Source organism: Ornithodoros turicata, chromosome 1 (genome assembly GCF_037126465.1).
Source record: "Ornithodoros turicata isolate Travis chromosome 1, ASM3712646v1, whole genome shotgun sequence".
Lineage (NCBI taxonomy): Eukaryota > Metazoa > Arthropoda > Arachnida > Ixodida > Argasidae > Ornithodoros > Ornithodoros turicata.
This window is the reverse complement of record NC_088201.1, coordinates 84,099,208-84,122,085: the sequence shown is the minus strand read 5'-3', so window position 1 is coordinate 84,122,085 and position 22,878 is coordinate 84,099,208. Positions and strand designations below refer to the sequence as shown.

The window sequence follows — 22,878 nt, the reverse complement described above, 5'->3', positions numbered from 1 at the left end:
TTTCATTCATAATAGTTTCGCAAATAAACACGTACGGGTCGATCTCATATTGCTTTTGAGTTAGGCGTAGTGTCTTCAGATCAGGGTATGTGTATCCTGTTTGCTGGGCCCAACAGATGTTATTAAGGGTAGTGCAACATTTCCCACTTCTTGAACCATGCCTAACATTGCCAGAATAAGGAACATTACACTGTGCTGTGTATTCCACACTCAGTTGTCTCGCGACGTAAACCCCCAATTATTATATTGGGTACTCCACATGTTCAACCAGTCAGCACTTCCCATATCCTATTTTTTTTAAACATGTGCTTAAAATTCCACAACTGCCACTCAAGTAACTTTGCCACCAAATTAGTCAGTGACAAAAGGTATATGTACTTTATCACAAATTTAATAACCTTGGTGGAAATGGTTGATGGTGTCCTCTGCCTTGTACAGTGCACTTCATAGCAAAATACACAATAGTCCAAATGTTTTCCTTGTCCACAAATGCCCTGTCAAAGCTGAAAGACGCTTATCAAAATGGGGAAGCGGGCTTGCTTGTCCAGAGAAACAAATATGAAACTGCAGTGCTCAACGTAAATAACGGCATGCTCAGCAACTAAGGCTGGTGATGCCGAAGACCTAATATTTCTAGGTTAAAAAGAACAAAAGAGAAAAGATCACTGCGGCATATTAATGTTGTTTCAAAAGTATAACACCACAAAATTTGTGAGAGTCAGTTGGTGTATTTAGTTATGTTGGTCACCTCCTGATTCAAATGCGTTGCTACCAACCAGGACCTAAGCCTGACCTATGATCTAATAATAATAATAATAATAGTATCTATCTATGACCTATATGGACCCTCACCACTAGTTTGGTCCAGGTTTCACACGTGGCTTCTAGTGAAGTTCGAAGCTGCTTTGTAGAGCTGACAGGAGACTTGCATAGTAGAGAATTTTTTATTTATATTTTCCATAGAACATGTAAAAAACAATGTGCTGTACCAACTGTATTCAAAGAAATACAAATATACTTTGTTTTAGCTATGTGCATATTACAGGTGACCGATGACACACAATGGGCGTCAAGGGTGAGAACACAAGAATACTACCACTGCAGGCACTGTCCTGAAATTCTAAGTCACCATTTGTCAGAAAGCAATGACCACGCACAGCCTAAGGATCATATTTAGCTCCTTCCATTATTCTTTTTATTGACAGCAAACTGCTGTCATCCAGTCCATGAAAGTGACCCTTATCGTTGAAAGAACGGCTCAACAGCAAGCGAGCTGGTGATAGTGTCCATGATGGCGAAACCTGAAGAGGAGATACAAGAAGGGACATAACCACGCTATGTTGAGACATTGTGTATGTCCCTTCCTATCCCTCGTCTCAGGGTTTTTCGCTATGGACCTTCATGATGTTTCCTTCCGGAAACTTGACATATTTTTATGTAGAATTGTGAAGGTACAGCTAGGTGCTGTTAGCAAATCACACAGTACTTTTCTTGAAACAAGAATTCATAGAAGGTACACAATCATCTTCAGCATTGCACACATCTATGGGACATGTTAATCACTTTGGAATGTCACAGACAGTTCATGGAGGCCGGCACATGATTAGTGGTGTTGAACAGACAACTATTTGTCATATTTTAGGCACAAAAAGCAGTTTTGGCACCTGCATGTTGAGACACCGCCTTGTATCTCTACATACTTTGCCATGACACAAATATATGAAGCAACAAATGTACTCTCTAGTTCATTATGGTTATTAGTCAACACTGCCAAGAATGTGGGAACACAGTCTTTTACCACCTACACTCTTCAAAATGACCTTCACACACGACACATTGTAGGTCAACGAGACTCCAGAATGATGTCCTCTCCCTCCCCATTAGCTGAAAACATTTTTCTACAACCTTGCATAAGGGGAAGTTAGTACAAGAAACGCACACATTCCTTTTTTGAGCAAATTAGTATTCAGAGCGTTACCATACTGTGGTAGGCCTGCAGTGCATTACGTGGTACAGCACACACTGTAAAAAATTTCACCGTAGAACATGTCCCCCATTCTAATGACAGTCTTCTCCAGTTTTTCAAGCTGCCATTTCCCATAGTGCTTTATGGTATGACACAGTATTTCTAAATCTTTACTGTAGTTTACTGGTTGTAGCAGAAAAAAGACATCACTGTTCTCGATCACAGGACGCAAGCCATAAGTGCTATACGGAAACAGTACATGCTGCTCTCTAGCAGTTGTTCGTGTTTGGACATGGTATGGTGCATGCAGGGTAAATTCCATGGTTAAAATATCCAAACGTGAACAACTGTTAGATTACATGATGTAGAATGCTCTATAGTACAGTAAAACCTCCAAAGTCTGACACCTCCCTACCTCGGACAACTCCCCACGATTTCATTGCACGGGCAGGCTCCCATTGAAACTATATGGGGACGAAATTCTCTATGTCGGACACCTCCCTATCTTGGAAGTAGGATAGGGTTTTCCCTGCAAAGTCGGACAAAACCCTGGCCAAATTACCTCAATATCGGCCCATCTTTGCACCAAAAAGACCCAAAATGAGCCAGTGGCCTTGACTTTTGCCCCTTTTTTCCCTATACTGGTCACAGCATTTTGTTGCTTTAGTTTTTAGAGTCCAAAAACAAGTGCTGTCAGTCTACATTGTAATTCTTTATGTGAGCACTTGTCTTCAGTTTGTCTAGAGCCTTTGAACGAGCACTGCACCAAAGCTATCAGAAGTGGGCTGACGCTTCAGAGACAAGTCCTTGCTGCTCGAAAAGCTCCAGAGGTAATGCCATTGAGTAGAATCTGAACGGAATTGAATATACTAAAATCAGTAATAATTATCAGTGAAGAGTGGGTAGAGGTACCACTACCAGGTACCACTACCAGGCACCACCACCAGGTACCGCTAAGGACCTTAAATTGAAGAAGGGGGACATTTCTCACAGCTGTGATCTCTTCCATTTTTTGTTGCCGTCATATTCTGTAACTCGGACACCTCTATAAGTAGGAGACGCTTCGGCTGCACCGCGGGTGTCCAACATAGGAAGGTTTCACTGTATTTGTGTTCCGTGTCACGTGACCACAAACAATATATGCTTTTGCTCATGCTGCACAGCACAGGCGAATTGAGCTGCATGTGAGGATAATAACATGAAACCCGAGGCGTGGAGGAAAAGGCATGACTTTACGGTCCCTGTCTCAGTTGTTTCATGTTGTAATTGCGTACCAGCTGGCCTGTACCTGAGAATAGGTTTGATGCATTGTACACGCACCATACACATGCAGTATGTGGTGTGTTGTGATAGTAATGCCACTGCCAATTGAAGAATAATGCTCCAGGTGGATTGTTTCGGTACAATCTTGAACTATGCATACCAAGGGGTACACTGTAAAAAATTTCACCGTAAAAAAAACGGGCAAATGCAAGGAAAGTTGGCTGCCAAACATTGGCCGTTTTTTTTTACGGTGGCCCCGTATAAGTTGTGCCCGTGAAAAATACTGCATTGGCCAGTAATTTTAACAGGCATATGCCGTGTAGCATTACTGTGCTGTGGTCGTTAAAAAACTGCATTGGCCAGTAATTTTAACTGGCATATGCCGTGTACCCTTATCGTGCTGTGCCCATCCCTGGAGCCCCACTTTTTTTTTTTTCTACATACAGTCGTAGCAATGAGAGCAGTTTAAGTAATGACCATGCGTAACACATTGTGATGTTTGTCACATCGGGATTTATTTTCTATGTACATAGTGATGAAAATGCGCCAATCACCTCTGGCATCAAAACCCTGCAAAGAGAAAGGAAATTGTTACAGGGAGCAGGGCAATTAACATGCAGTTATACTCACCGTTTATTTTTTCAAAGGAAGAACATTCGAAGGAACCATGTGCACCCATCAGTCAGCTCTGGCATCAAGACACTGCAAAGAGAAAGGAAACTGTTACAGGGAGCAGGGCATTTGACATGCAGTTATACTCACTGTTTATTTTTTCAAAGGAAGAACATTCGAAGGAGCCATGTGCACCCATCAGTCAGCTCTGGCATCAAAACACTGCAAAGAGAAAGGAAACTGTTACAGGGAGCAGGGCAATTAACATGCAGTTATACTCAGCGTTTATTTTTTCAAAGGAAGAACATTCGAAGGAACCATGTGCACCCATCAGTCAGCTCTGGCATCAAAACACTGTAAAGAGAAAGGAAACTGTTACAGGGAGCAGGGCATTTGACATGCAGTTATACTCACTGTTTATTTTTTCAAAGGAAGAACATTCGAAGGAGCCATGTGCACCCATCAGTCAGCTCTGGCATCAAAACACTGCAAAGAGAAAGGAGATTATACTCAGTTTTATTTTTTCAATGGAAGAACATATGAAGGTGCACACAAAACCCGGAGACGGCACGGAACTTCGTCTGGCAGCGTTCATAAGGACATCTGATCATGACCCTCTCGTATGTGCTGCTTCATATGTGACACTATCTCTATATTCGTAGTGAACTGACGCGAGCACGAATGGACGTGACATACTTTCGTGGTTTTGGAGAGCAAATCGATTCGAGGCGACCGTCCTGATGTGTTCTTGTAACGTCCCAAAATGTGACATCTGAGTGTTGCATAGTTCGCCGCCGTGTACACACATAATGCATGACAACACGGTATTCTGCTCGCTTCATGTACATGTCTACAGTGGTCAACGTAGCCCATCAGAGTGTTAAAAACACAAGGGCACCTTCCGCAACGATACATTACAATAAGAGCGCCTTGATCACCCTACGAGCCAGGACGCATGACACACGTAGATCTGAAACTAGGGAGAAGCCTCACAGCAAACGCCACGATTTACTGGTGTCCCATAAGTTCAACAAAAACAAGGCATACGGTGCACCACGCTCAAATCGCAAAGAACAGGATGTGCGAACAGAAATGTGCTTACCTGGCTACGTGCATTCACGAGATTTACAACGACCACTTCGTTCTTCTTCCTCAACGATCGTCCACGCACGATGTTCGGCGTCCGGCTGTTGTGAATGACGGCAATGACCCGTACTTGGCTTGGCCTTGCCTCCGCATTGAAGTTTTTGGCCGGCGCATGATGATGGCGCCACCGTTTTACGTAGTTTTCGCAGTATTTGTGATTACGGTAACACGCCGTCGTCAGATACTACTAAACGCCCGTAGAAATCACAGTATTTTTTTACAGTGTAGGGCATCTGCGTGACAGGTTTACCTGGAAGTAAGAATGTAAATGTTAGCTGAAGTCATTGAATAATTAACATTATCAATATACTGCTGCAGATGATACAAACAATAGCACACATGATGCTCCGATATGTCTCTGTACTCACAATATTAGTACAGCAGCTACAGAAAGGCATAAAACAAGTTTTTGTAAAACAAGACATCAACTGGAAGATTTCGATTTACCTTAGTCAAAACTGAGAAAAAGTATGTGCTGTTGCACACATGAAACTGCTTGAACTGCCCTCGAGCGCTCTGGAAAAACACCTTATTTGTGACCAAAATACAACAGCTGAGCCAACATTGAATTTATACCTTACTCAAAATACACAAGATTTGCTGCCGTGCGTATGATACGATGATACTGCTTAAATGTACTCTGAAAGCGCTGCCACCTCAGGCATGGTTGCTCTAAGCTAGCGAGCAACAGCAAGGGTATACGAACACAAGAAGTCGAGCACAAGTGATGGAATGCACTTGATTAATCAGAAAATGAAATGTAGCAGTACCAGGTGTCACTGTTCCGTCAACAAAAACAGATGAACTTTGAAGGGGCGTCTGGTTGGCACTGGTGACAGCCTTCAGCTTGAAACCCAGACGGTGATAGTTGAGACGTGGAGTGCAAGCTTTTCGGTGATGCCAGTGACAGCCTGCGAAATCATTTAACAAATAAGGCAATTCCAAATCTGTACTGAGAATACACCCGCTGGGGCGTAATCTCTAAAGGATGAAGCAGTAACCGACAGATAGCGTATTTTTCTCTTCTACGTGATGCAATTTGCACCGCATGACTGACTTGTCTAACATATTACGCGTCTTACCTTTATCTGCTGCCTAGTCCTGCCCCTGCAATCTCCAGCTGCAAATAAGGTTGGCACAGCATCCCGGACGAGACATCTTCGGCTTCTTGTGAAACAAGTTGCGCATTGCTTCCGTAACATTCGTATGAGCCAGATGAACAGATCAAATCGCTCCTTTCGAAGGTGGCACCCAGTCGGAGTTGTAACCGATTGTTGCAGTCAATAGATTTCTCTTTCGCCTTTCGGAAAATTGTGGTTTGAAACATTGGAACTGCATGCTGAAGTGTTCTTGCAGACGGGAGCAAAACGCTCACACATTCTCGGCACGCAGCACAGAACACGAATCACACCAGGAAGTCTGTACTGGCCTAGCAAATGCTTTGCAGTCGAAGGAAGCAAAACTCACGTTCCTCGTGGGTTTAGTGAAGTCCAGAAATATACTGCGAACTGTTTATCACTTCCCCAATGTGAATCTGCGCAGCAGACGGCTCGGCAGAAGAAACTGGCCGGCTTGGCGGAAGAAACCAAGCCAAAATATCATGCCAAGCCGGAGCGCGGGCAGACCACGAATGTGTCGTCGACACAGGGTTTGCGGGCCACAAGACGGGATGTCAGTGAAACTAAAAAATCACTTTTTCGGAAAACCGCGAGGAGTTTGGGATAACTATTTTGCATACATAATCAGTGTTCCCTTATGAACACATCGTGTGAGTACCATTCCATTCTGTGACACTCGAGAATCGGCGTAGCTGAGCTTTAAGCTAAGTCGCCGAACTTCGTAACGGATGGGGTACGCACGTACTGATGACATCCTCTTCCGAATGAGCAAATTGTAGTGTCACTCACTTCTGGTGGTGTAGATGCAGAATCCATGGCCAGGCATACCAGTACCGTCCACAACACACGTGGTCAATATGAGTCCCGCAGAGGTATGATGAAAGTGTATAGTCGGTGGGCTTCACCAGTGCAGCGTTGCGCGCAAACTGACGGACAGATGAAGGTTGTAGGCAGCTGGACTAGACAAGGTCATTCGCAAATGTCGGTAGGATAATTTTGTTGAACTCTCACATGGGTTTCCTCTTACAACCGGCAGCTTTTGATCCCAGGGCCGCCAGTGCTTGTTTTTGTATAGAAAGCACGGAGACAACGGCATAATCTTGTCATGGCATTCGAGGTTTAATGGGATTTGGGAATTTATTGCAAAACACACACACACACACACACGCAAAGAAAAATAGTTGAAAAATAGTGAGAAAGGGGAAGTTCAGCCAACCGTCATTGTCGCATCGCAGAGAGCGCAGATACTGGTGTGCGTGTGCCTTATCTCCTCACCGGAAACCGTCTAATGGGATAGAGCTGTTTGTGTCGTTATTGCGTGCATACAGTTGCGACCCGTCTTCAAAGGGAGACCAAACGAAAACCAAAGCACCGCTCGAGCAAAGCAGAACCAGCAGAACCAACAGTATAGGCGTAAAAATGGAATTGTTCGCAATCATAACGTGAAACACGCCATAATAGGGCGCACAATGGTTGAAAGTCTACAAATTGAATACACACCCACACACAAAGTACATTTAGACTTTACCCGTTGATAGCTTTGCATAGTAGTGATATACAGTCAACCCTCGATTTATGAACCTTCGATTTATGAATTCCCTCGTTTTATGAACACGAGTACGGGGAACCAAACTTTTTCCACTCATTTTTCCCTCGTTTTATGAACCTCGTTATTCGAATAATGAACGGAATTTCTGGGAACCAACTAGGACTTGCCCAGCGTTTTTGCCCTCAATTTATGAACGGATCGCTCCGAGGTCAACAGAAACCTTCAAAGGGATAATTCCGTGGTCTTATGAATGACGCCTGAACGGACAAAACGCTTTCCAGGTATTGCACCCTCGGTTCTTAACCCCTCGAAATCCGAACAACAAACGGGTTTTCCGGGGTGGCACAAGGTGCGACCAAGTGTTCCTGACCTCAGTTGATGAATAAGGTGGTCGCTGTCACCCGGAGATTAATAAACGGAGGTTAAAAAACCCGGAGGAAATCCGAGACCAGTCCAGTGCGAATGTGGCGACATCACTTCTTTCCAAGATTGACACAGCGGAAGGCATGGTCCAAAGCAAAATTAAACAATTTAGTATTGCACAAGAAACAGAGTGTGAATGCGCTAACTTCTGTTCTTTGTGAGATTGATACAGCAGAAGGCATGGTCAAAAGCAAAATTACACAATATATGTCATTATAAACACAATCCCAACTCGGAAATACTGTTCCATTTGCTGGACAGTACTCAGTTAACTGAATTTTCGATTTATGAATCCCTCGATTTATGAACGATTTTTCGGGGAACTGAGGGTGTTCATAAATCGAGGGTTGACTGTATTTCTATATATGTATCTGATTGTATATGTGTTACATAACAGCCACGCGGCAAAAGGATGCTCGCTTCTCGTAACCATATCATATATAAAAAATCATTACACAAAAACAACAAAAAGTACCCCTGATATTTTTTTATATGTTGAAGTGGAGAAACCGGTGTATATTATACCGTTATCAGAACGTTCGTACATCGTTGGCCTCATGTTTTTTTTACGCTCCAATATCACGAATTTTCTAAAATTTGCATATTTCACGAATTATTTCTCATTTTGGCCGACCATCCTGAGAGCCAATTTTTTTTAGAAATATGCCTCATGTCCCCAGCTACAAGGCTACCAGTTTTCATGTCTCTAGATGGAGCCAGTGAGTCAGCAGAAAATGTCAAAGACGTCTAAAAAAGGGGCACGCTTGCGTTAGCCGTGAGGTACCACGGACACGCTAGCTTTTGTTTTCTCGAGCGCAGAATGAACCAAGGGCCCTTTGCGGCCACAGTGACGTTGACAGACACAAAATATCTTTTCCCATTTTCCGTACAGAAGCCGTAAAGATAACGTGATTTCAGAGCGATACTCAGGGACGCCGCGTACTTCTGCAAAAATTACTTCTCGGGCATCGGTTTCTTATTTACTCCGGAGGAAGCAAGTGCAGGTAATTTGAAAGCTTGTCATAGTCATAAGATAAAAATGCGGTGACATTCCGCAAGAAACGTGAATGAATAATGCGAAGTGCCCTCTTTTGCACAGCTTCAAGACGCTTGATATCGGTAGCACATAAAGCATTCGATGATACTGACGCATATTAAAGTCGGGGAAGGACGCAAGCTTTATAGAGAGTAAGAAATACCGTGTGAAAAGAAAACATTTTACAGCTGTAAGTGAGCAAACCAAGCATACGCAGAGCAACAGAACGAATTGCTCTCACATGCTCATGAAATTGAAGCTTCGCATCAAAGACAACACCGAGATCACGAATGGTGTCGACTCGGGCTATTTCGCCATCAGAAAAGTACTGAAATCGGGTTACTTGAGACTTGCGCGTGAATGAGATAACTTTAGTCTTTGACGTGTTGATTTTGAGGAAATCAGAAGTACACCAAGAAATAACACTGTAAACATCCTCCTGAAGCAGTAAGCAATCGGAAGGCGAGGTTATGTTTTTCATTATTTTGGAGTCATCAGCATACTGTAGTATGGTGGAATGTTTAGCACAGGATACAAGATAAATGATAAAAATATTAAACAGTAGAGGCCCGAGATTTGAAACCTGGGGTACACCAGACGTAGAAACATAGGTATCAGAGTAGGATCCGGACACACAAACAGAGTATATGCGATACCGTAAGTAAGAGGCAATGAAACCTACAAGAGAGTCAGAAACACCACATAAACTAAGCTAAGGTCAAGGACCGACGGATAACATGTCTCGAACTGGCTCGAAAGACGGACCTTTCTGTGGGAACGTTGAACACTATCATTCATGAACACCTCCAGTTTCGGAAAGTTAGTGCCCCTTGGGTCCCGAGGCAGCTCTCCGTGTTTGACCGGCAGAGAAGACTGGAAATCTCCCAATACCTAAGGTACCGTTTCGACACTGAAGGACAGCCGTTCCTTGATCGGATCATCACGTGCGATGAAACGTGGGTGCACCATTTCACTCCTGAGTCCAAACGCGCATCAAAACAGTGGAAGCATTCGGGCTCGCCAGCTCCCAAGAAGTTCCGAAGCACCCCGTCTTCGGGTAAGGCCATGGCCACGGTTTTCTGGGACAAGGCTGGCGTTGTTCATGTTGATTTTCTGCCCAGTGGTATCACCATCGATAGTGGATATTACTGCCAGGTTCTCAGGGATGTGCATAAGGCGCTGAAGCAAAAGCGGCCGGGCCTCATCACGAAAGGAGTCCTCCTCCTACAGGACAACGCACGGCCGCATCCCGCGCATCTCACGACACGCACCTTACAGGAACTTGGCTGGGAGTTGCTGCCACATCCCCCTTACAGTCCAGACCTCGCCCCCAGCGATTTCCATCTCTTCGGGCCACTGAAGGCGTTCCTTGGGGGCCGCCACTTCAGCTGCGTCGACGAGGTCAAGAATCCGGTCCGATCATGGCTGCTACGCGCCGGTAAGGATTTCTACGCTGCTGGCATCCAAGCCCTTGTGAAACGCTAGGACAAGTGCATTAGTGCAGCTGGAGATTACGTTGAAAACTAAAACTGATTTCTCGCCTGTAAATTCATTTTACTTTTGCGAAAAATGAAAAGTCCCGGTTTGACTTAAAGGAGTACAGAGGGCCATCCAAAAAAAATTTCAGATTAAGACATCTGATGAAAGTGTGTGTGTCATTGTACCGAATAGCGCGAAAGGTTTTGATGTGTGCAATTTGTTTCCCAGAAAAAAAACTCACATAAACATAGCTCCGCGCCTTCACCATTAACTCGCCACTCCAGCTATAACGAGGATGAGGAGGTATCATGCCACGTCACGGATGACGGCGTAAGGAGACTCGTTCTGGTTTGCCGGTCAGTGGGGGTCAGCGCCTTGTCCCTTTGCCGCCGTAAACCTGTTTTGCCAGTTTTCCCGGAGAATTGGGGAGAGAAGGAGCGGCCGAAGCATTACCGAGCAAGGAGAAAGGCTTTATCAGAACCTCGAACAGCCGAGTAGCAGACGACAGCGGAGTAGCAGACAACATTTCTCTAGGCCAATCAGCGAGCGTTCTCCTTATAGCGTCAGCGCGAGGTTCCTGGCAGATCACAGGCTGGTACTGCTCTTCACCACCGTTGCGCACGGTCGCTTTTTGCGGCGTATTTTAAATTTAATTTCTGCGATAATTATGACTCCGTGGTGTAAATTACTTCGCATGGGGCATCTTACTGGCCTACTTAACAGTTTTATAGGAAGAAAACTGGGTGTTAAAAATGACTTCTGTGCTACTTTAAACACCCCCCGTAATACGACGGGAAGATGCCTTCATTGCGAAGGTGATCCCAAAGTTTGATTGAAATTTTTTTATTTCACGTACTTACTGAAGGACATTGCTAGAATGCTGAAATAAATGAAATTATGGTACATAATGCTAACACCTATTTGTGAAGAATATATGAGCTGGATTTTCAGAATAAAAATAAATTGTATCATGCAACTCATGATGGGTTTGTCTCTATCTAACTCATCAACATGATTGAAAACATCATAGCCTAATAGCAGTGGTGTCGAGCAGCTGTGCACATGTGTGGAGAGTGGACTGAAATGGTACATAGTGTAGTACCTCGGCACTCTGCAACATGATTGATTGACAGCATATGCATATAAGTGTAATTGAAACATGCATCTCATGCAGATCTATGAAGTTTTACAAAGTTCTTTTGTGTATGGTGACCCAAAGACTAAATTATAAACTAGAATAGAGTATGTGAACATGTAGGTGACATCTATGCAAATAACCTGCAGGTGACTGACACATCCAGAGGTTCCGGAATTTATAATCTGGCTTTGGAGATTTACCAGCCATGCACAAATGTGTACAACTTTGTCCATATGGGGGATGAGTGTTAATGGCATGCCATTGTTCAATACATTGAGTAACTTCAGCCTGTGTATGGCCCGTTCAACATGAACCCTAAGCTGTGCAATAACGAAAGTGCTCTCCATGTCTTTCACAGAAAGCTGACCCCTCCTGTGTTGAATAGTGACATGAAAAGCCCAGCTCGTTTCTCTGCAATTGTTGTTGTGATTTGGGGGAACCTCTTGTCACTAAGCGCAAGATCTGGCGAGACATGTTCGAGGAATCCTGAATCACGTGTAATGAAGGAGTCAGAGTACCTTCCTCCGTAAGGCTTTGACAGGAATGAAATCATGCCGTTCGGTATGATCCCTATAAGCCACTTCAACGTGTACCCTCCTTTATAGTGGGAGTACAGGTAGTGCTGCTGCTCTGGGTCCGAAGGGGTCTTTGTTTTTACCTCGGTACAGTCAATTATAAATGCACAGCCGGGATAATTTTCTTTGAAGCAGGCTGGGAAGTTCTCTTTGATGCACTTTCGGGGTGGCACAAAAATCCATTCTTTCATCCGGGCACTCAGTTGATCTAAAGTAATGTGGAACACGCGTGATGCTCTTGATTTTGTTACTCCAAAAAGTGTGACGACAGCCGTTAGGCTCACTCCTAGCTTCAACTTCATAAGGAACATAGCAAGCTTGTCTTCTCTAGAAACATCTGATTGCTTCTGACGCTGTTGTTGGAGGAGGTTCAAAAGAATACAAAACACAGTCATTGTCACTCCACAGAGATCTTGCAGGGGTTTTTCTGAATTAGTCAGGGTTCTAAAATCTTCAAATCCGCACTTTCTTTTCCATGACTTTGTATGCGTCACCTGAAAGGATATATACAAATGCTAAGTTTTGACAGATTTTGATAAATGTACATAAAAAATAGCAATGTTGTTTACTATGTTTCACTGGACCACACCATATTGGTGCGACATCATTTATAGTTTTAACTTATGAACTTGTGGTATGAACAGCGCAGGTAAGTTATAAAAGAGATCATGCTGGCTATCTGTGTTGAAAACCCGAGACCAGAGGAGATAAATAAAAGACTCACACAAACAGAATTTATCTCCTCTCGTCTCGGGTTTTCGTCAAGCAATAAAAGAGTTGACGGATTGTACTGTGTCTACCAACCTGAACACCTTCAGGGGCACTGTGTTTCTCAAATTCTTGGACATGGCTGCTGGTGGGGGTGTACTCATCAGCAGAGCCGTAGCGATGGGGGTGCGAGAGGGGCAGCCGCCCCGGGCGCCCTCGCCAGAGAGGGCGCCGAACGGCAAACCCTGGCAGGTTGGTTGGACAGTATAAAGTAGGAATGAAGAGAACTTGGATTTACGGTCTGGGCAGTGTAAATGGGCGTTTTCTTCTCTTTGTTCACAAGGCTTCTGACGGCAGTGAGGGAGGGGGCGCTTCAGATTTGCCCTGCCCCGACCGCAAACTCGCCTCGGTCCGGCTCTGCTCATCAGTATGGTCAACCTGGGTTGCTCCATGTTCGCAGTCTGTGACACAGAGAAGCAGCTTCAGCGCTCCTCTGCCTACTAACACATCAGTTTGTGTTTCCTGCGATAAAGAGCACTGCTGTACACTGTGTACTCAGATACAAAAAGTATCTTCTCATTTTACGCACCATTATGTACATGTGTAGGTACTTTTTCAGTCTCCGCTGCCACGTCGGCAAGGAGAACCAGACTTATGTTGTCTACTGTCATCTTCAAAAGAAAAGAGTTGTCTGCGGAACACACGTTCTCGGAGCTTTCGTTCCTTAAAGGAGCAGTCTAGAGGCCCACAACTGTGTTTCTGTTTTTGGTCAGTATGGAATGTTAGGCGGCCGAAAACAGTTTTCCCACAATTAGTGCAACCGTAGCTCAATTGGGACGCCTGCAATAGCTCCCCGAACCTCCCGCGCGCGAAACACCCTCCTTCGCCTTCACGATAGGCACGTGATGAGCGCCACCACACACGTCACTATGTGACACAAGTGGTGAGGACGCTCCTCATTGGACTTGGGATCACATGATCGAGGTGAGCAACATCGCCCAGGCCGGAGCGTCTGCTACCGCTTCGGAGACGCCATGCGTTCTCCGGCTTCGTGATGTCCGAAACGGAGGGTTTGAAGGCTGTCCACGACACAACCACGATTTTTTGGGACCGCAGGCACCACGGGAAGAACGAGTGGTGCAGCCCGAAATTAACTGCGTTGGTACAGCAAAAACCCCGTGCTTCTCGACAGTGTGCAGCCTGTCCGACAGTTTTCACCGCGCAGTTGGTTAAGTGGCTAACAGGTGGCGCCACAATACCGCCGCCATCGCTAGCTTTCTGCTGCTGTGAATTCTGAGATTGCACAGAAGCCACGGATATATTACTCTTGTGATCGTAATCTTATTTTCTCAGGCTGCGTATATGCTTCTTTTTTTTTTAAGAAAACGTGATATAAATCATATAAATAATAGAAGTCAACAAGAACCAGCTCGCAATGTTCGTAGCAGACGGTTTTTCCTACGAACGAATGAGGGGCTCTCTACCACGAACGTCACACTAGAGAGGGTGTGGTCTGCAGTTGGAGCGCTCCGGCCTGTCACCGCGGCAGCGATTTTCCAAATTAATTGCACCGTGGTGAAACAACTTTGGACAGAAATATTTTGTGGGAATGCTTTTCACATACTGCTTTACAAGATGACATCAGTTTTTGGCCACGTTAGATACCACTTTAATGCTCCTTTAATGCCTGTGTATCTTCCTCTACGATCACATTGCTTGCTTTCGTAGATAAAACTGAAAGGATGGCGGCCAGCTGGTGTCGATGCATCACGAGAAAACCTTGAGCCTGAGGAGGGAGAGGACAAACACACACACGCAGGGCTCAAACCAGCACTGATTTTATTGAGGTCAAGTCACCCAAGTCGAACAAATTCCTGCAGCGCCATTGGGATGGAGATCGAGGCTATGCTGGCGCACCCTTCGTGGTCCCAACGGCAGCAGCTTCTCGGAAGACACGTTTCGAATCATTGCTCTCCCGGCAAATAATAGTGGTTTTACGGCCAAAGGGGGCGGCACGGAGAGCACTCCTCCAGGTGCGTAACGACCTCTGACGGTTTACAGTGAACACAAGGGTAGCGTGAGGAACAACTGTAAACCGTCAGAGGTCGTTACGCACCTGGAGGAGTGATCTATGTGACAAGTGTGCCTTGTTCTTATGAATGAGAATTATGTTCTACAGTGCAGCTGACTGCGATATAGTCGCGCATCCCAACAGGTACATTGCGAATTTCCCATCCACCTTTTGTTTCTTGAACCGTCAGGAGCTTTCCGCTTGTAGATATCAGGAAATATTGTTGGTACGTATGATGGGTTGGGACTGAACGTTGCTCACGTGGCCGTCAACAAAGTGACGGCTACATATTACCGTATACTTCGTCGGCTGCCACGGCGTGCCGTCCAGACTGTGAAGCAAACAACCATGATTACCATTCCGTTTATTGCACCCCTTCAACATAATAAAACACTGACAGGATACACTTACTTCACGCGACGAACAGCAGCAATCCATGCTTTCCTTCTGTCCTTTTCGTACCACTTACCCGGAAACGAATGGAACGTCACGGGAGGACTTTGGCCCGCTGTGTTTTAGTGCTGTTTCTGCAATTTACAACACATCAATAGTGCTTTTGCTTAGCCGGTTTCCTAAGCTGCACAGTCTCAGACGTGCTTATACAGGACAAAACCAGTTGAACCACATCGAACGCGTTATCGCTTGACGTATTTGTGAAGGAGCAACGGACGTATCTACCCGAGGACTTTTCCTCCGTGTGCCACCAGGGGAGAAACGCGGCGCTAGCTTCGCCCGGCCAAACTCTTGCTGAACGTCCCTGTGCTCTTGGTATCATACTCCCCCAGTGGTTGTAACACTTTGTAACACTTGTAACACCTGGGGCACACAGTTGCAAGAGTTAGCTGTGCATATTTTCGCAATTTGTCGGAGTATCTCTTAAAAAATAGCGTTTCTTTTGTACGAGCTGTGTAAAACAAGATTTGTTCTAGCCAGTGGTGTTAAAAATGAAATGTTTTCTTTCGCGTACAAAAAAAAAAAAAAAAAAAAGAAACTCGACAAAATTTTTCGTCTCACTGTGCCTGACGTTCCCCTATGTGTTGCCAGATCTTCCCTCATTGGCCGACTTACCAGACGAGGACACTTTTCACTACCAGTTTTTTTTTTTAACAAAAAAGTGCGAAAACCTTGACCAATATTCCGATTTTGTGGTGCACTTACAGGGCAGTGAAGGTGCTCCCTCCCCATAACGTTGTAGTGAATGAGGCAGTCAAACATAGAATGACAAATACAACACAAGTCTGACAACGCCGAGTTGCATACTTCAACTGCTAAGAACAACAACAACTTTATTTTATGATGATGATTGGGAAGTTTCATCGCCAGGGGTGATACTCTACCCCATTGCTGGTGGTAACGTGGGAAATAGAATAATGAGTCGACTGACAGTGAGGACCGAAGTCCTACGGTGTCCAAAAGGGTGAGAAGTGCTTTGAGGGCAGAGCGTTTGCGGTCTGGATTTAGCCATGGACCAAGCAATTTTGACAAAGTGAAGGGGCGAGAGTTCAGCTGATTAAGAGACGCTGAGTGCGCAGTTCGGTAAACTTCAACTGCCATCATTCGACTACCTTGTAGAACTTTGTTTAGCTGCCATCATTCAGGCTGCGGCGTATTACGCAACAACAACAACAACTTTATTGCGAGATGATGAATGGGGAGTTTCATCGCCAGGGGCGATACTGGCAATACGTGGAATGAAATAATGAGTCCCGTCACAATAGGGATCGAAGGATGCTCTAGCGCAAGAACGATGATCCTAGCTGACCTTTTTCCATATCTTTTCCCACTTTTTCACACCTTTGGATTCCTGTTCTTCCTCAACTTCCGTTTCTTCCGCAGAACGTAGAAGATGATTGACTCACCTATTTACGACATCGCCTGGAGGTAACTTAGGAGAAAATACAATGTAAAAAATCCAACAGCCGAAATAGCTTGCCTGAGAAACTCAGCTGGTTTCAGTTTACATATTTTTGTCGCGGCTGGTCGCGGTGAAGCGCAAAACGACGCTCATCCACTCCCTTGTCCACCAGTGAATTATGTATTTACACCAAGGAATTACACCAATGAATTACGTCTTTTTGCGGTTCACCGCGACCAGCCGCGACAAAATCTGTAAACCGAAACCAATTAATTACTGCAACAAATGACCAGCTTCGGTGGCAGATTTTTCTCTAAAAGGTGTACACTGAAGGTCCCATAAGGGGCAGTATCCATTTTAATGGCGACAGTGCCCTGCTTTAGAAGTTATGGTTTTTACGTAACGCATTTGAATTTTTATTTAAATAATGAGCGCCTCCCACTCATTCTCACGGTGCGCAGCTGGTAGGTGGTGTCGGACAGATACTTGTAAAAAAGAAAGTTCGTCCATTGGTGCACCCGTTCGCGAAATGTATTGCCCTGTATAGTGCTTGTCTTGAGAGCTTCCGGGAATCCGAGAGTCCTGCTCGCCTCTGAGCCAAATCGAAGGGTGAGGAATCTAATATTATTTCAGTTACGCATACAAACAACGCTGAAGTGAGGAATTGCTTAAGTATTAATATACCACCAACATACCGTGTGTGTTTCTTACTGCTTTTGGTTTGATACATTGAGAAGGTCCATTGAAAGTGATGCATGTGCAGTGCCCAATCACCATGCGGCAATCGCGCGTTTCTCCCTCTCTCTCTCGCAATAAACGCTCCATGCAACATTCCGTCAGGGGCTTGCTACGGACAATTCTTGAAACAGCCAACACGTCACCACAACCAGTACTGCTGTAACATCTCAGTTGTAAACTTCTCAATATTGGCAACATATTCATTAAGAATTGTACACATATGTATTAAATTATATTTTTGTTGCGATTTCTCAAATCTCATCTAAGTTGTGTATATACATGTGTCTGTAGAACTTGTATAGAATGCTTATATAGATGTACCCCAGTAAACCACTAATATCCCTAGGATATTCCTGCAAGGTCGTGAACGTCCTGAATATCTGGACATCCATGCGATATCTGTGGGATATCCCAAAACAGCATTCGAGTTTTAGTTTTACTTAATAAATAACTGATGTCCCAGGGACGTCTGTAGGGTATCGCACTTTGGATGCATGAAAAGCCTGCATCCCCGAGGTATCGAAGATCTAGTATATACCAGATTTTGGGCACTGATTGAACCATTGAACATCAGTGGGATGTCACCACATTGGGGGCTGCTCTTATTTTTAGGGTGAGAGCACCTTTAAACACGTTTACGTTCATGAATTAACATACTAAGTATGTAGGATACTTTCCGTTAACAAAACCGCGGCGTCGGCACTTCTGATGCATCAAGTAAAATAAGTGCACATTATATTGGATTTTAACAGTCAGAACAATAGCAGTTCATAAACGTCCCACATGTGTCTCAATATCCCGAGGTGACATCGCAGGGATATACCTGCGACGTCCAAACAGTGCCCATATCCTGGTCTCCTGTATGTCGCATGGATATCTATGGGATATTCAAGACTGCTCCCAGGGATATCCCATTGTCAAAGATGGGATATCCTACAGACGTCTTCAGGACGTCTGCTGTTTGTTGGGATAGAAAGTAGAAAGCAGCACTGGTTAGCAGAATCATAGCTTGTCAATAGGGATTCTATACAGTTTCTTTAGATTAAGTGGACAGAAAGTAACAGTGGATAGATACTGGATAAAGTCTATAAAACGGAGTGAAGAATTATATAGAGAGGGGAAGCCAACTTTTGTAGAGGTTGCCCATCACTGTGGACCATGACGCACTGAATGGTGTCATGTGTTACGTGAAGTGGTTGTTCGTGTTGAAAGATACTTAACAATGATGCAATTTCATCAACCGGAGCTGGAGGAGTGCCCATGCCTATCAATTCGGGACAAAACCTAAAGCAGCCTTCACCTGACACTGGTCCCATAGAAGCCATCTATTAACAAAAAAAAAACATAAATATAAAACACTGAAGCTTTCCTTTAATGGATCGATACAAGCTTCCATGCAGTGGACTGCATTTCGTCAGCTACAAAAACAACAGCACTGGAGTACCAAATACATATACACTCGGATGGCACACACGTGAACATACGAAAAGGGAGAGGGTAAAGTATACAAATTAACATAGGAATGACAATTACCACGTGGCTGGAAAAGGTTGTTTACAAACCCGCGGGCACTGTAGAAGGGATTAGAGTCACTAAATAAGCTTCGCTTCAAAGTATCGACGCTGAAGTCCAAGGGAGAGCACGAGCGCCATCTTGTTTCCGCACCACACCGGTACCATCCCCATTTGAGGATCAAAGGTGGCTAACATAATGCTCGCTGTGGAATAGATAAGGGTGTATGATTGTTGTGCGATAATCCATGTATTGTCAACCAGAGCGTCCCCAGGATGTCAAGGTGAGCTCAAGGCCGTCAACTGCTGCTTGTAAACGAAAGGAACATTTCACCCGCGCACGACAGATGGCATCGTGCGCTAACGTGCGCAGTGCGCGTGAGTACCTTGGCGCGAAAACAAGATGGCGCATGCTCTCTCTTGGAACTCAGTGTCGATACTCTGAAGCGAAGCTTATTTAATGACTCTAGAAGGGATAATGGAAGGAATATCGAAACCGGACATGATTAAAAAAAACCTATGAAACCGGTTAAAACTGGGGCCCAAGGTGGCGCAAAGGCAGTGGCATATTATAAGTGCCAAAGGGATTGGAATCTAACCCGACTGGGAAGGAAAGTTAAGCCGGTGGGCAAAGGGCGAAAGTGACCTCCAGAGAACAATATGTCTAGACAGTGTATGCATGGAAGGGGACACAGTGTTTGGGTGAAGCGGCTACAGTGGGGGTATACGTCAATGGCTGATCAATGATGAAGGGTACGCGGGCTGATATTGAGTCCATGAGGTTGGCGTGATTTAAATTTTGAGATAAAAAGGACTCTGGTTTTGCGTTTGATGTTCGTGTTATAGCCCGACTCAATTATAACGATTTTTAAATCGGTATCTATGCTATGACCCGGCAATTTGAAATGTATTGAAATGGGGGATTGCAGTTTGTTTTGAATATCAATCTTGTCTCCACCAAACCTTTAGCGCATGCTGTTGGAGGTCTCCCCATTGCACCGCATTGCACCTATGACATGAAATTAGATAGCAGATATTCGAAGAATTACAGTGCAGTGGCTGACGAATCTTAATTGAAAAATCACTGCTAGTGCTACGCGCACATGTACAAGGAAGAATTAATTTACATGTTTGGCATCGTGTGTTGCCATATGGGTAGCAACCCGATTGCTGAGAAGTTAAGCGGGAAGATGAGAGTACGCTACGTAGGCTACTGGACCGCCGGAAGGCAACTAGTTTGTCATCACCATGTAGGATGTTAAGGTGCCGCTTGAGGATGGATTTGGTGTTGGAAAGTGCTTTATGATAAGTGATGGAGAAGATGAGATTCTCGTTCTCTTTTTTGGGCTTAGAGGAAAATAAGGAAGCTCTACTTATGGAAGAGGATTTAATGAAAGATTCATGAAGGAGATCGGGGGGTATAATCGGATGTCATTTCTTGGGCATGTTTAATGAAACAATTGTGAAGCAAATTCTTTTAAGGCGTAGGAAGTGGCCAAAAGGTATGCTTCTTTTTTGCGTATTAGGTTAATAACTAAGAAAATGAATGTATTGACGTCTGTCAGTCGGTTATTTGTATAGACAGACAAACAGATAGACACATAATCACTTTTTTAGGTGCTTATCGCAGATATTCCACACTGCGAATAACATCTTACATAAACACATATATATATATATTTTATCTAAGAGCTGCCATATGAATGATAAATGACCCCTGCATATGCCGATTACGAGCACTCATCTGTACAACACAACGCCGTGCAACTTACATTATCTATGTTTATTGCATATATGTGTGTCCTGTGTTGCAGAACTGTGTCCTAAAAACAGATTTTGTGCAGCCTATGGGTCATGGAACATATGCCGGCAACAGAGTTAGCAGACACTTGTGCAGTAAAATAACGCAAATTTTTCTTACAGTGTATCATGCAAATTCCTCAAAGCGAGATAGAGAGTTGTTCTTCAAAGAAAGTTGTTTGAAATCAGTAGGGAGCGTGGGACAGCATTCACTGTAAACAAAATTTTTCACTGCTGTATATATTATACTAAACACAATGAGTCACAGTTACATTTTGTTGCCGAAAAAAATAATATATTATTTGCAGCCCATGCATACATATGCCGATAAATAAGGCCCTTGACATAGTATACCCCAAGTAACAAAATTGAGGCGTCACCCTGGTTTACAAGCCGTTCCAGTGTGAGTTTCTGATGTTCTTGTGTTGCAGGGCAAATCAGCACCTTCCACGTTTTACCAAGGAATATCTTTGGCCCAGGAGGCTTGTCAATCTCACCTGACATACCTTTATAAAGAAAACCAAACGTTTTCGCATGTAATACAAGAACAGATACTGTTATATGGATAACTTACAAGTGTAATTGCGGATTGCTTGACCGTCCTTGACTTGAAGAAGCTTTTATGTTGATGAATGTAGCAGGGTTGACATCGGTGTTGATGAGGGCAAGTGTAATCCTTCTGGCGGGAGTTCTTTGACCGGACGGCATGAGTGGACACGTGACGCAGTCCTATTTCTGTGCCATGAAACTGCTTCAAAGGATCATACCGGCATATGACTTGATTGTATCAATCCCAGGAAGGTCCCACTGCAGGCTCATTGCCTATTGGGAAAATAAAACTGCATGTAGTTACAGTAGTTTATTGATGAAGCAGTCACAACTTACAAGTGACTTTAACAGGTGGACTGTACCGGCTGTATATGCGTGACAGAGCGGAGCCCTTTGAACTTTCTTCAGCAATGTACTGTACTCGTACTCGTGGCCGTACTGCGTGGACTCGGTGTACAGTACATTGCTGAGCAGGATACATTGCACAATGTACATACTGTTCAGGAGCAGGATATCAGGCAGGTGAGGGTGCATGCGAGGTGTTGTGCAGTGGAGCAAGGCTACAATGAGAGTCTCTTGTTCCTGGGGATGCATTTGCTTCAACACGTCGTGCTGAGCTATAATCCGCAATAATAATTTGAAGTGCAATTACAAAGAAAGATTTTGAAACTGAATCACTAACACAGACGCTTCAACGGCGGGAAACGCATATCGAAAAAAGAAAGAAAGAAAAAGGCGAGAGTCACCTGTACCAAACTGATCTGCTTGTAGATGGCCACACATAAGGTACCAGCCCACTGAACAATGGGCGTACGCACATGAATTTGCAGCGTCGAGATAGCCGGGACAATCACAAGTTCACAACTATTTCGGCAGCGTCGGCGTGCTTTGCAAGATGTCTCGTTTGATGCCGTTTCTTCCCGCCATACGTTTGACATGAAATAAGTCGGTAAAATTTAGTTCATTCAAGACACCGAGCCCACAAGGTGGTGACTTACATTGATGTTGGACGATGAGGCCACGAGACGCCAGAAGCTGCTAGCACAAGCCCCCCACAGCTCTAGAAAAATCTGTATCACAATGCGTGTTACTGTATTGGTCGGACGCCACAAGCGTGTCCGGATTGGTTGCCGGAATTTGAAAACGGCACTTCGCGCTTCGTCGCCTGCGTGCTGCGTACTCCCCCGGCGGTTTCATTTGAAATTTGAACGGTGGACGCCGGGTGCCGGGTCAGGCGGTGTCTTCCTTTGGGAGGCAAGTGCGTTCCCCGTTCGCCGTCTTATCCGTGTATTATGGTGTCTTTCATCGTGTTGTACTGTTTCTCGACACAAGCATCGGTCT

General features: G+C 44.6%; 1 protein-coding gene and 1 long non-coding RNA gene across 3 annotated transcripts; both read right to left on the bottom strand.

Annotated features, from left to right (window-relative positions):
• Positions 1 to 3,719: 3,719 nt before the first annotated feature.
• LOC135401696 (uncharacterized) lies at positions 3,720 to 5,219 on the bottom strand. 2 transcript variants are annotated; one of them, XR_010424887.1, is made up of 5 exons: positions 4,944 to 5,219; positions 4,256 to 4,327; positions 3,992 to 4,063; positions 3,860 to 3,931; positions 3,720 to 3,799 (listed from the first exon to the last, which is right to left on the bottom strand). It is a non-coding gene; the product is annotated as an uncharacterized LOC135401696 (long non-coding RNA). The 2 variants fall into 2 exon arrangements; XR_010424888.1 differs by lacking the exons at positions 3,720 to 3,799; positions 3,860 to 3,931; positions 3,992 to 4,063 and adding an exon at positions 4,081 to 4,195.
• A 6,863-nt stretch (positions 5,220 to 12,082) lies between these two features.
• Positions 12,083 to 12,700, bottom strand: LOC135377872 (uncharacterized). The gene has a single exon (XM_064610598.1). The coding sequence runs from the start codon at positions 12,698 to 12,700 to the stop codon at positions 12,083 to 12,085; it is 618 nt and encodes a 205-aa protein (XP_064466668.1).
• Between the last annotated feature and the right edge of the window lie 10,178 nt (positions 12,701 to 22,878).

Excerpts from the sequence above, each read along its gene's own strand:
- LOC135377872 (XM_064610598.1), bottom strand. The coding sequence starts at position 12,700 with ATGACTGTGTTTTGTATTCTTTTGAACCTCCTCCAACAACAGCGTCAG.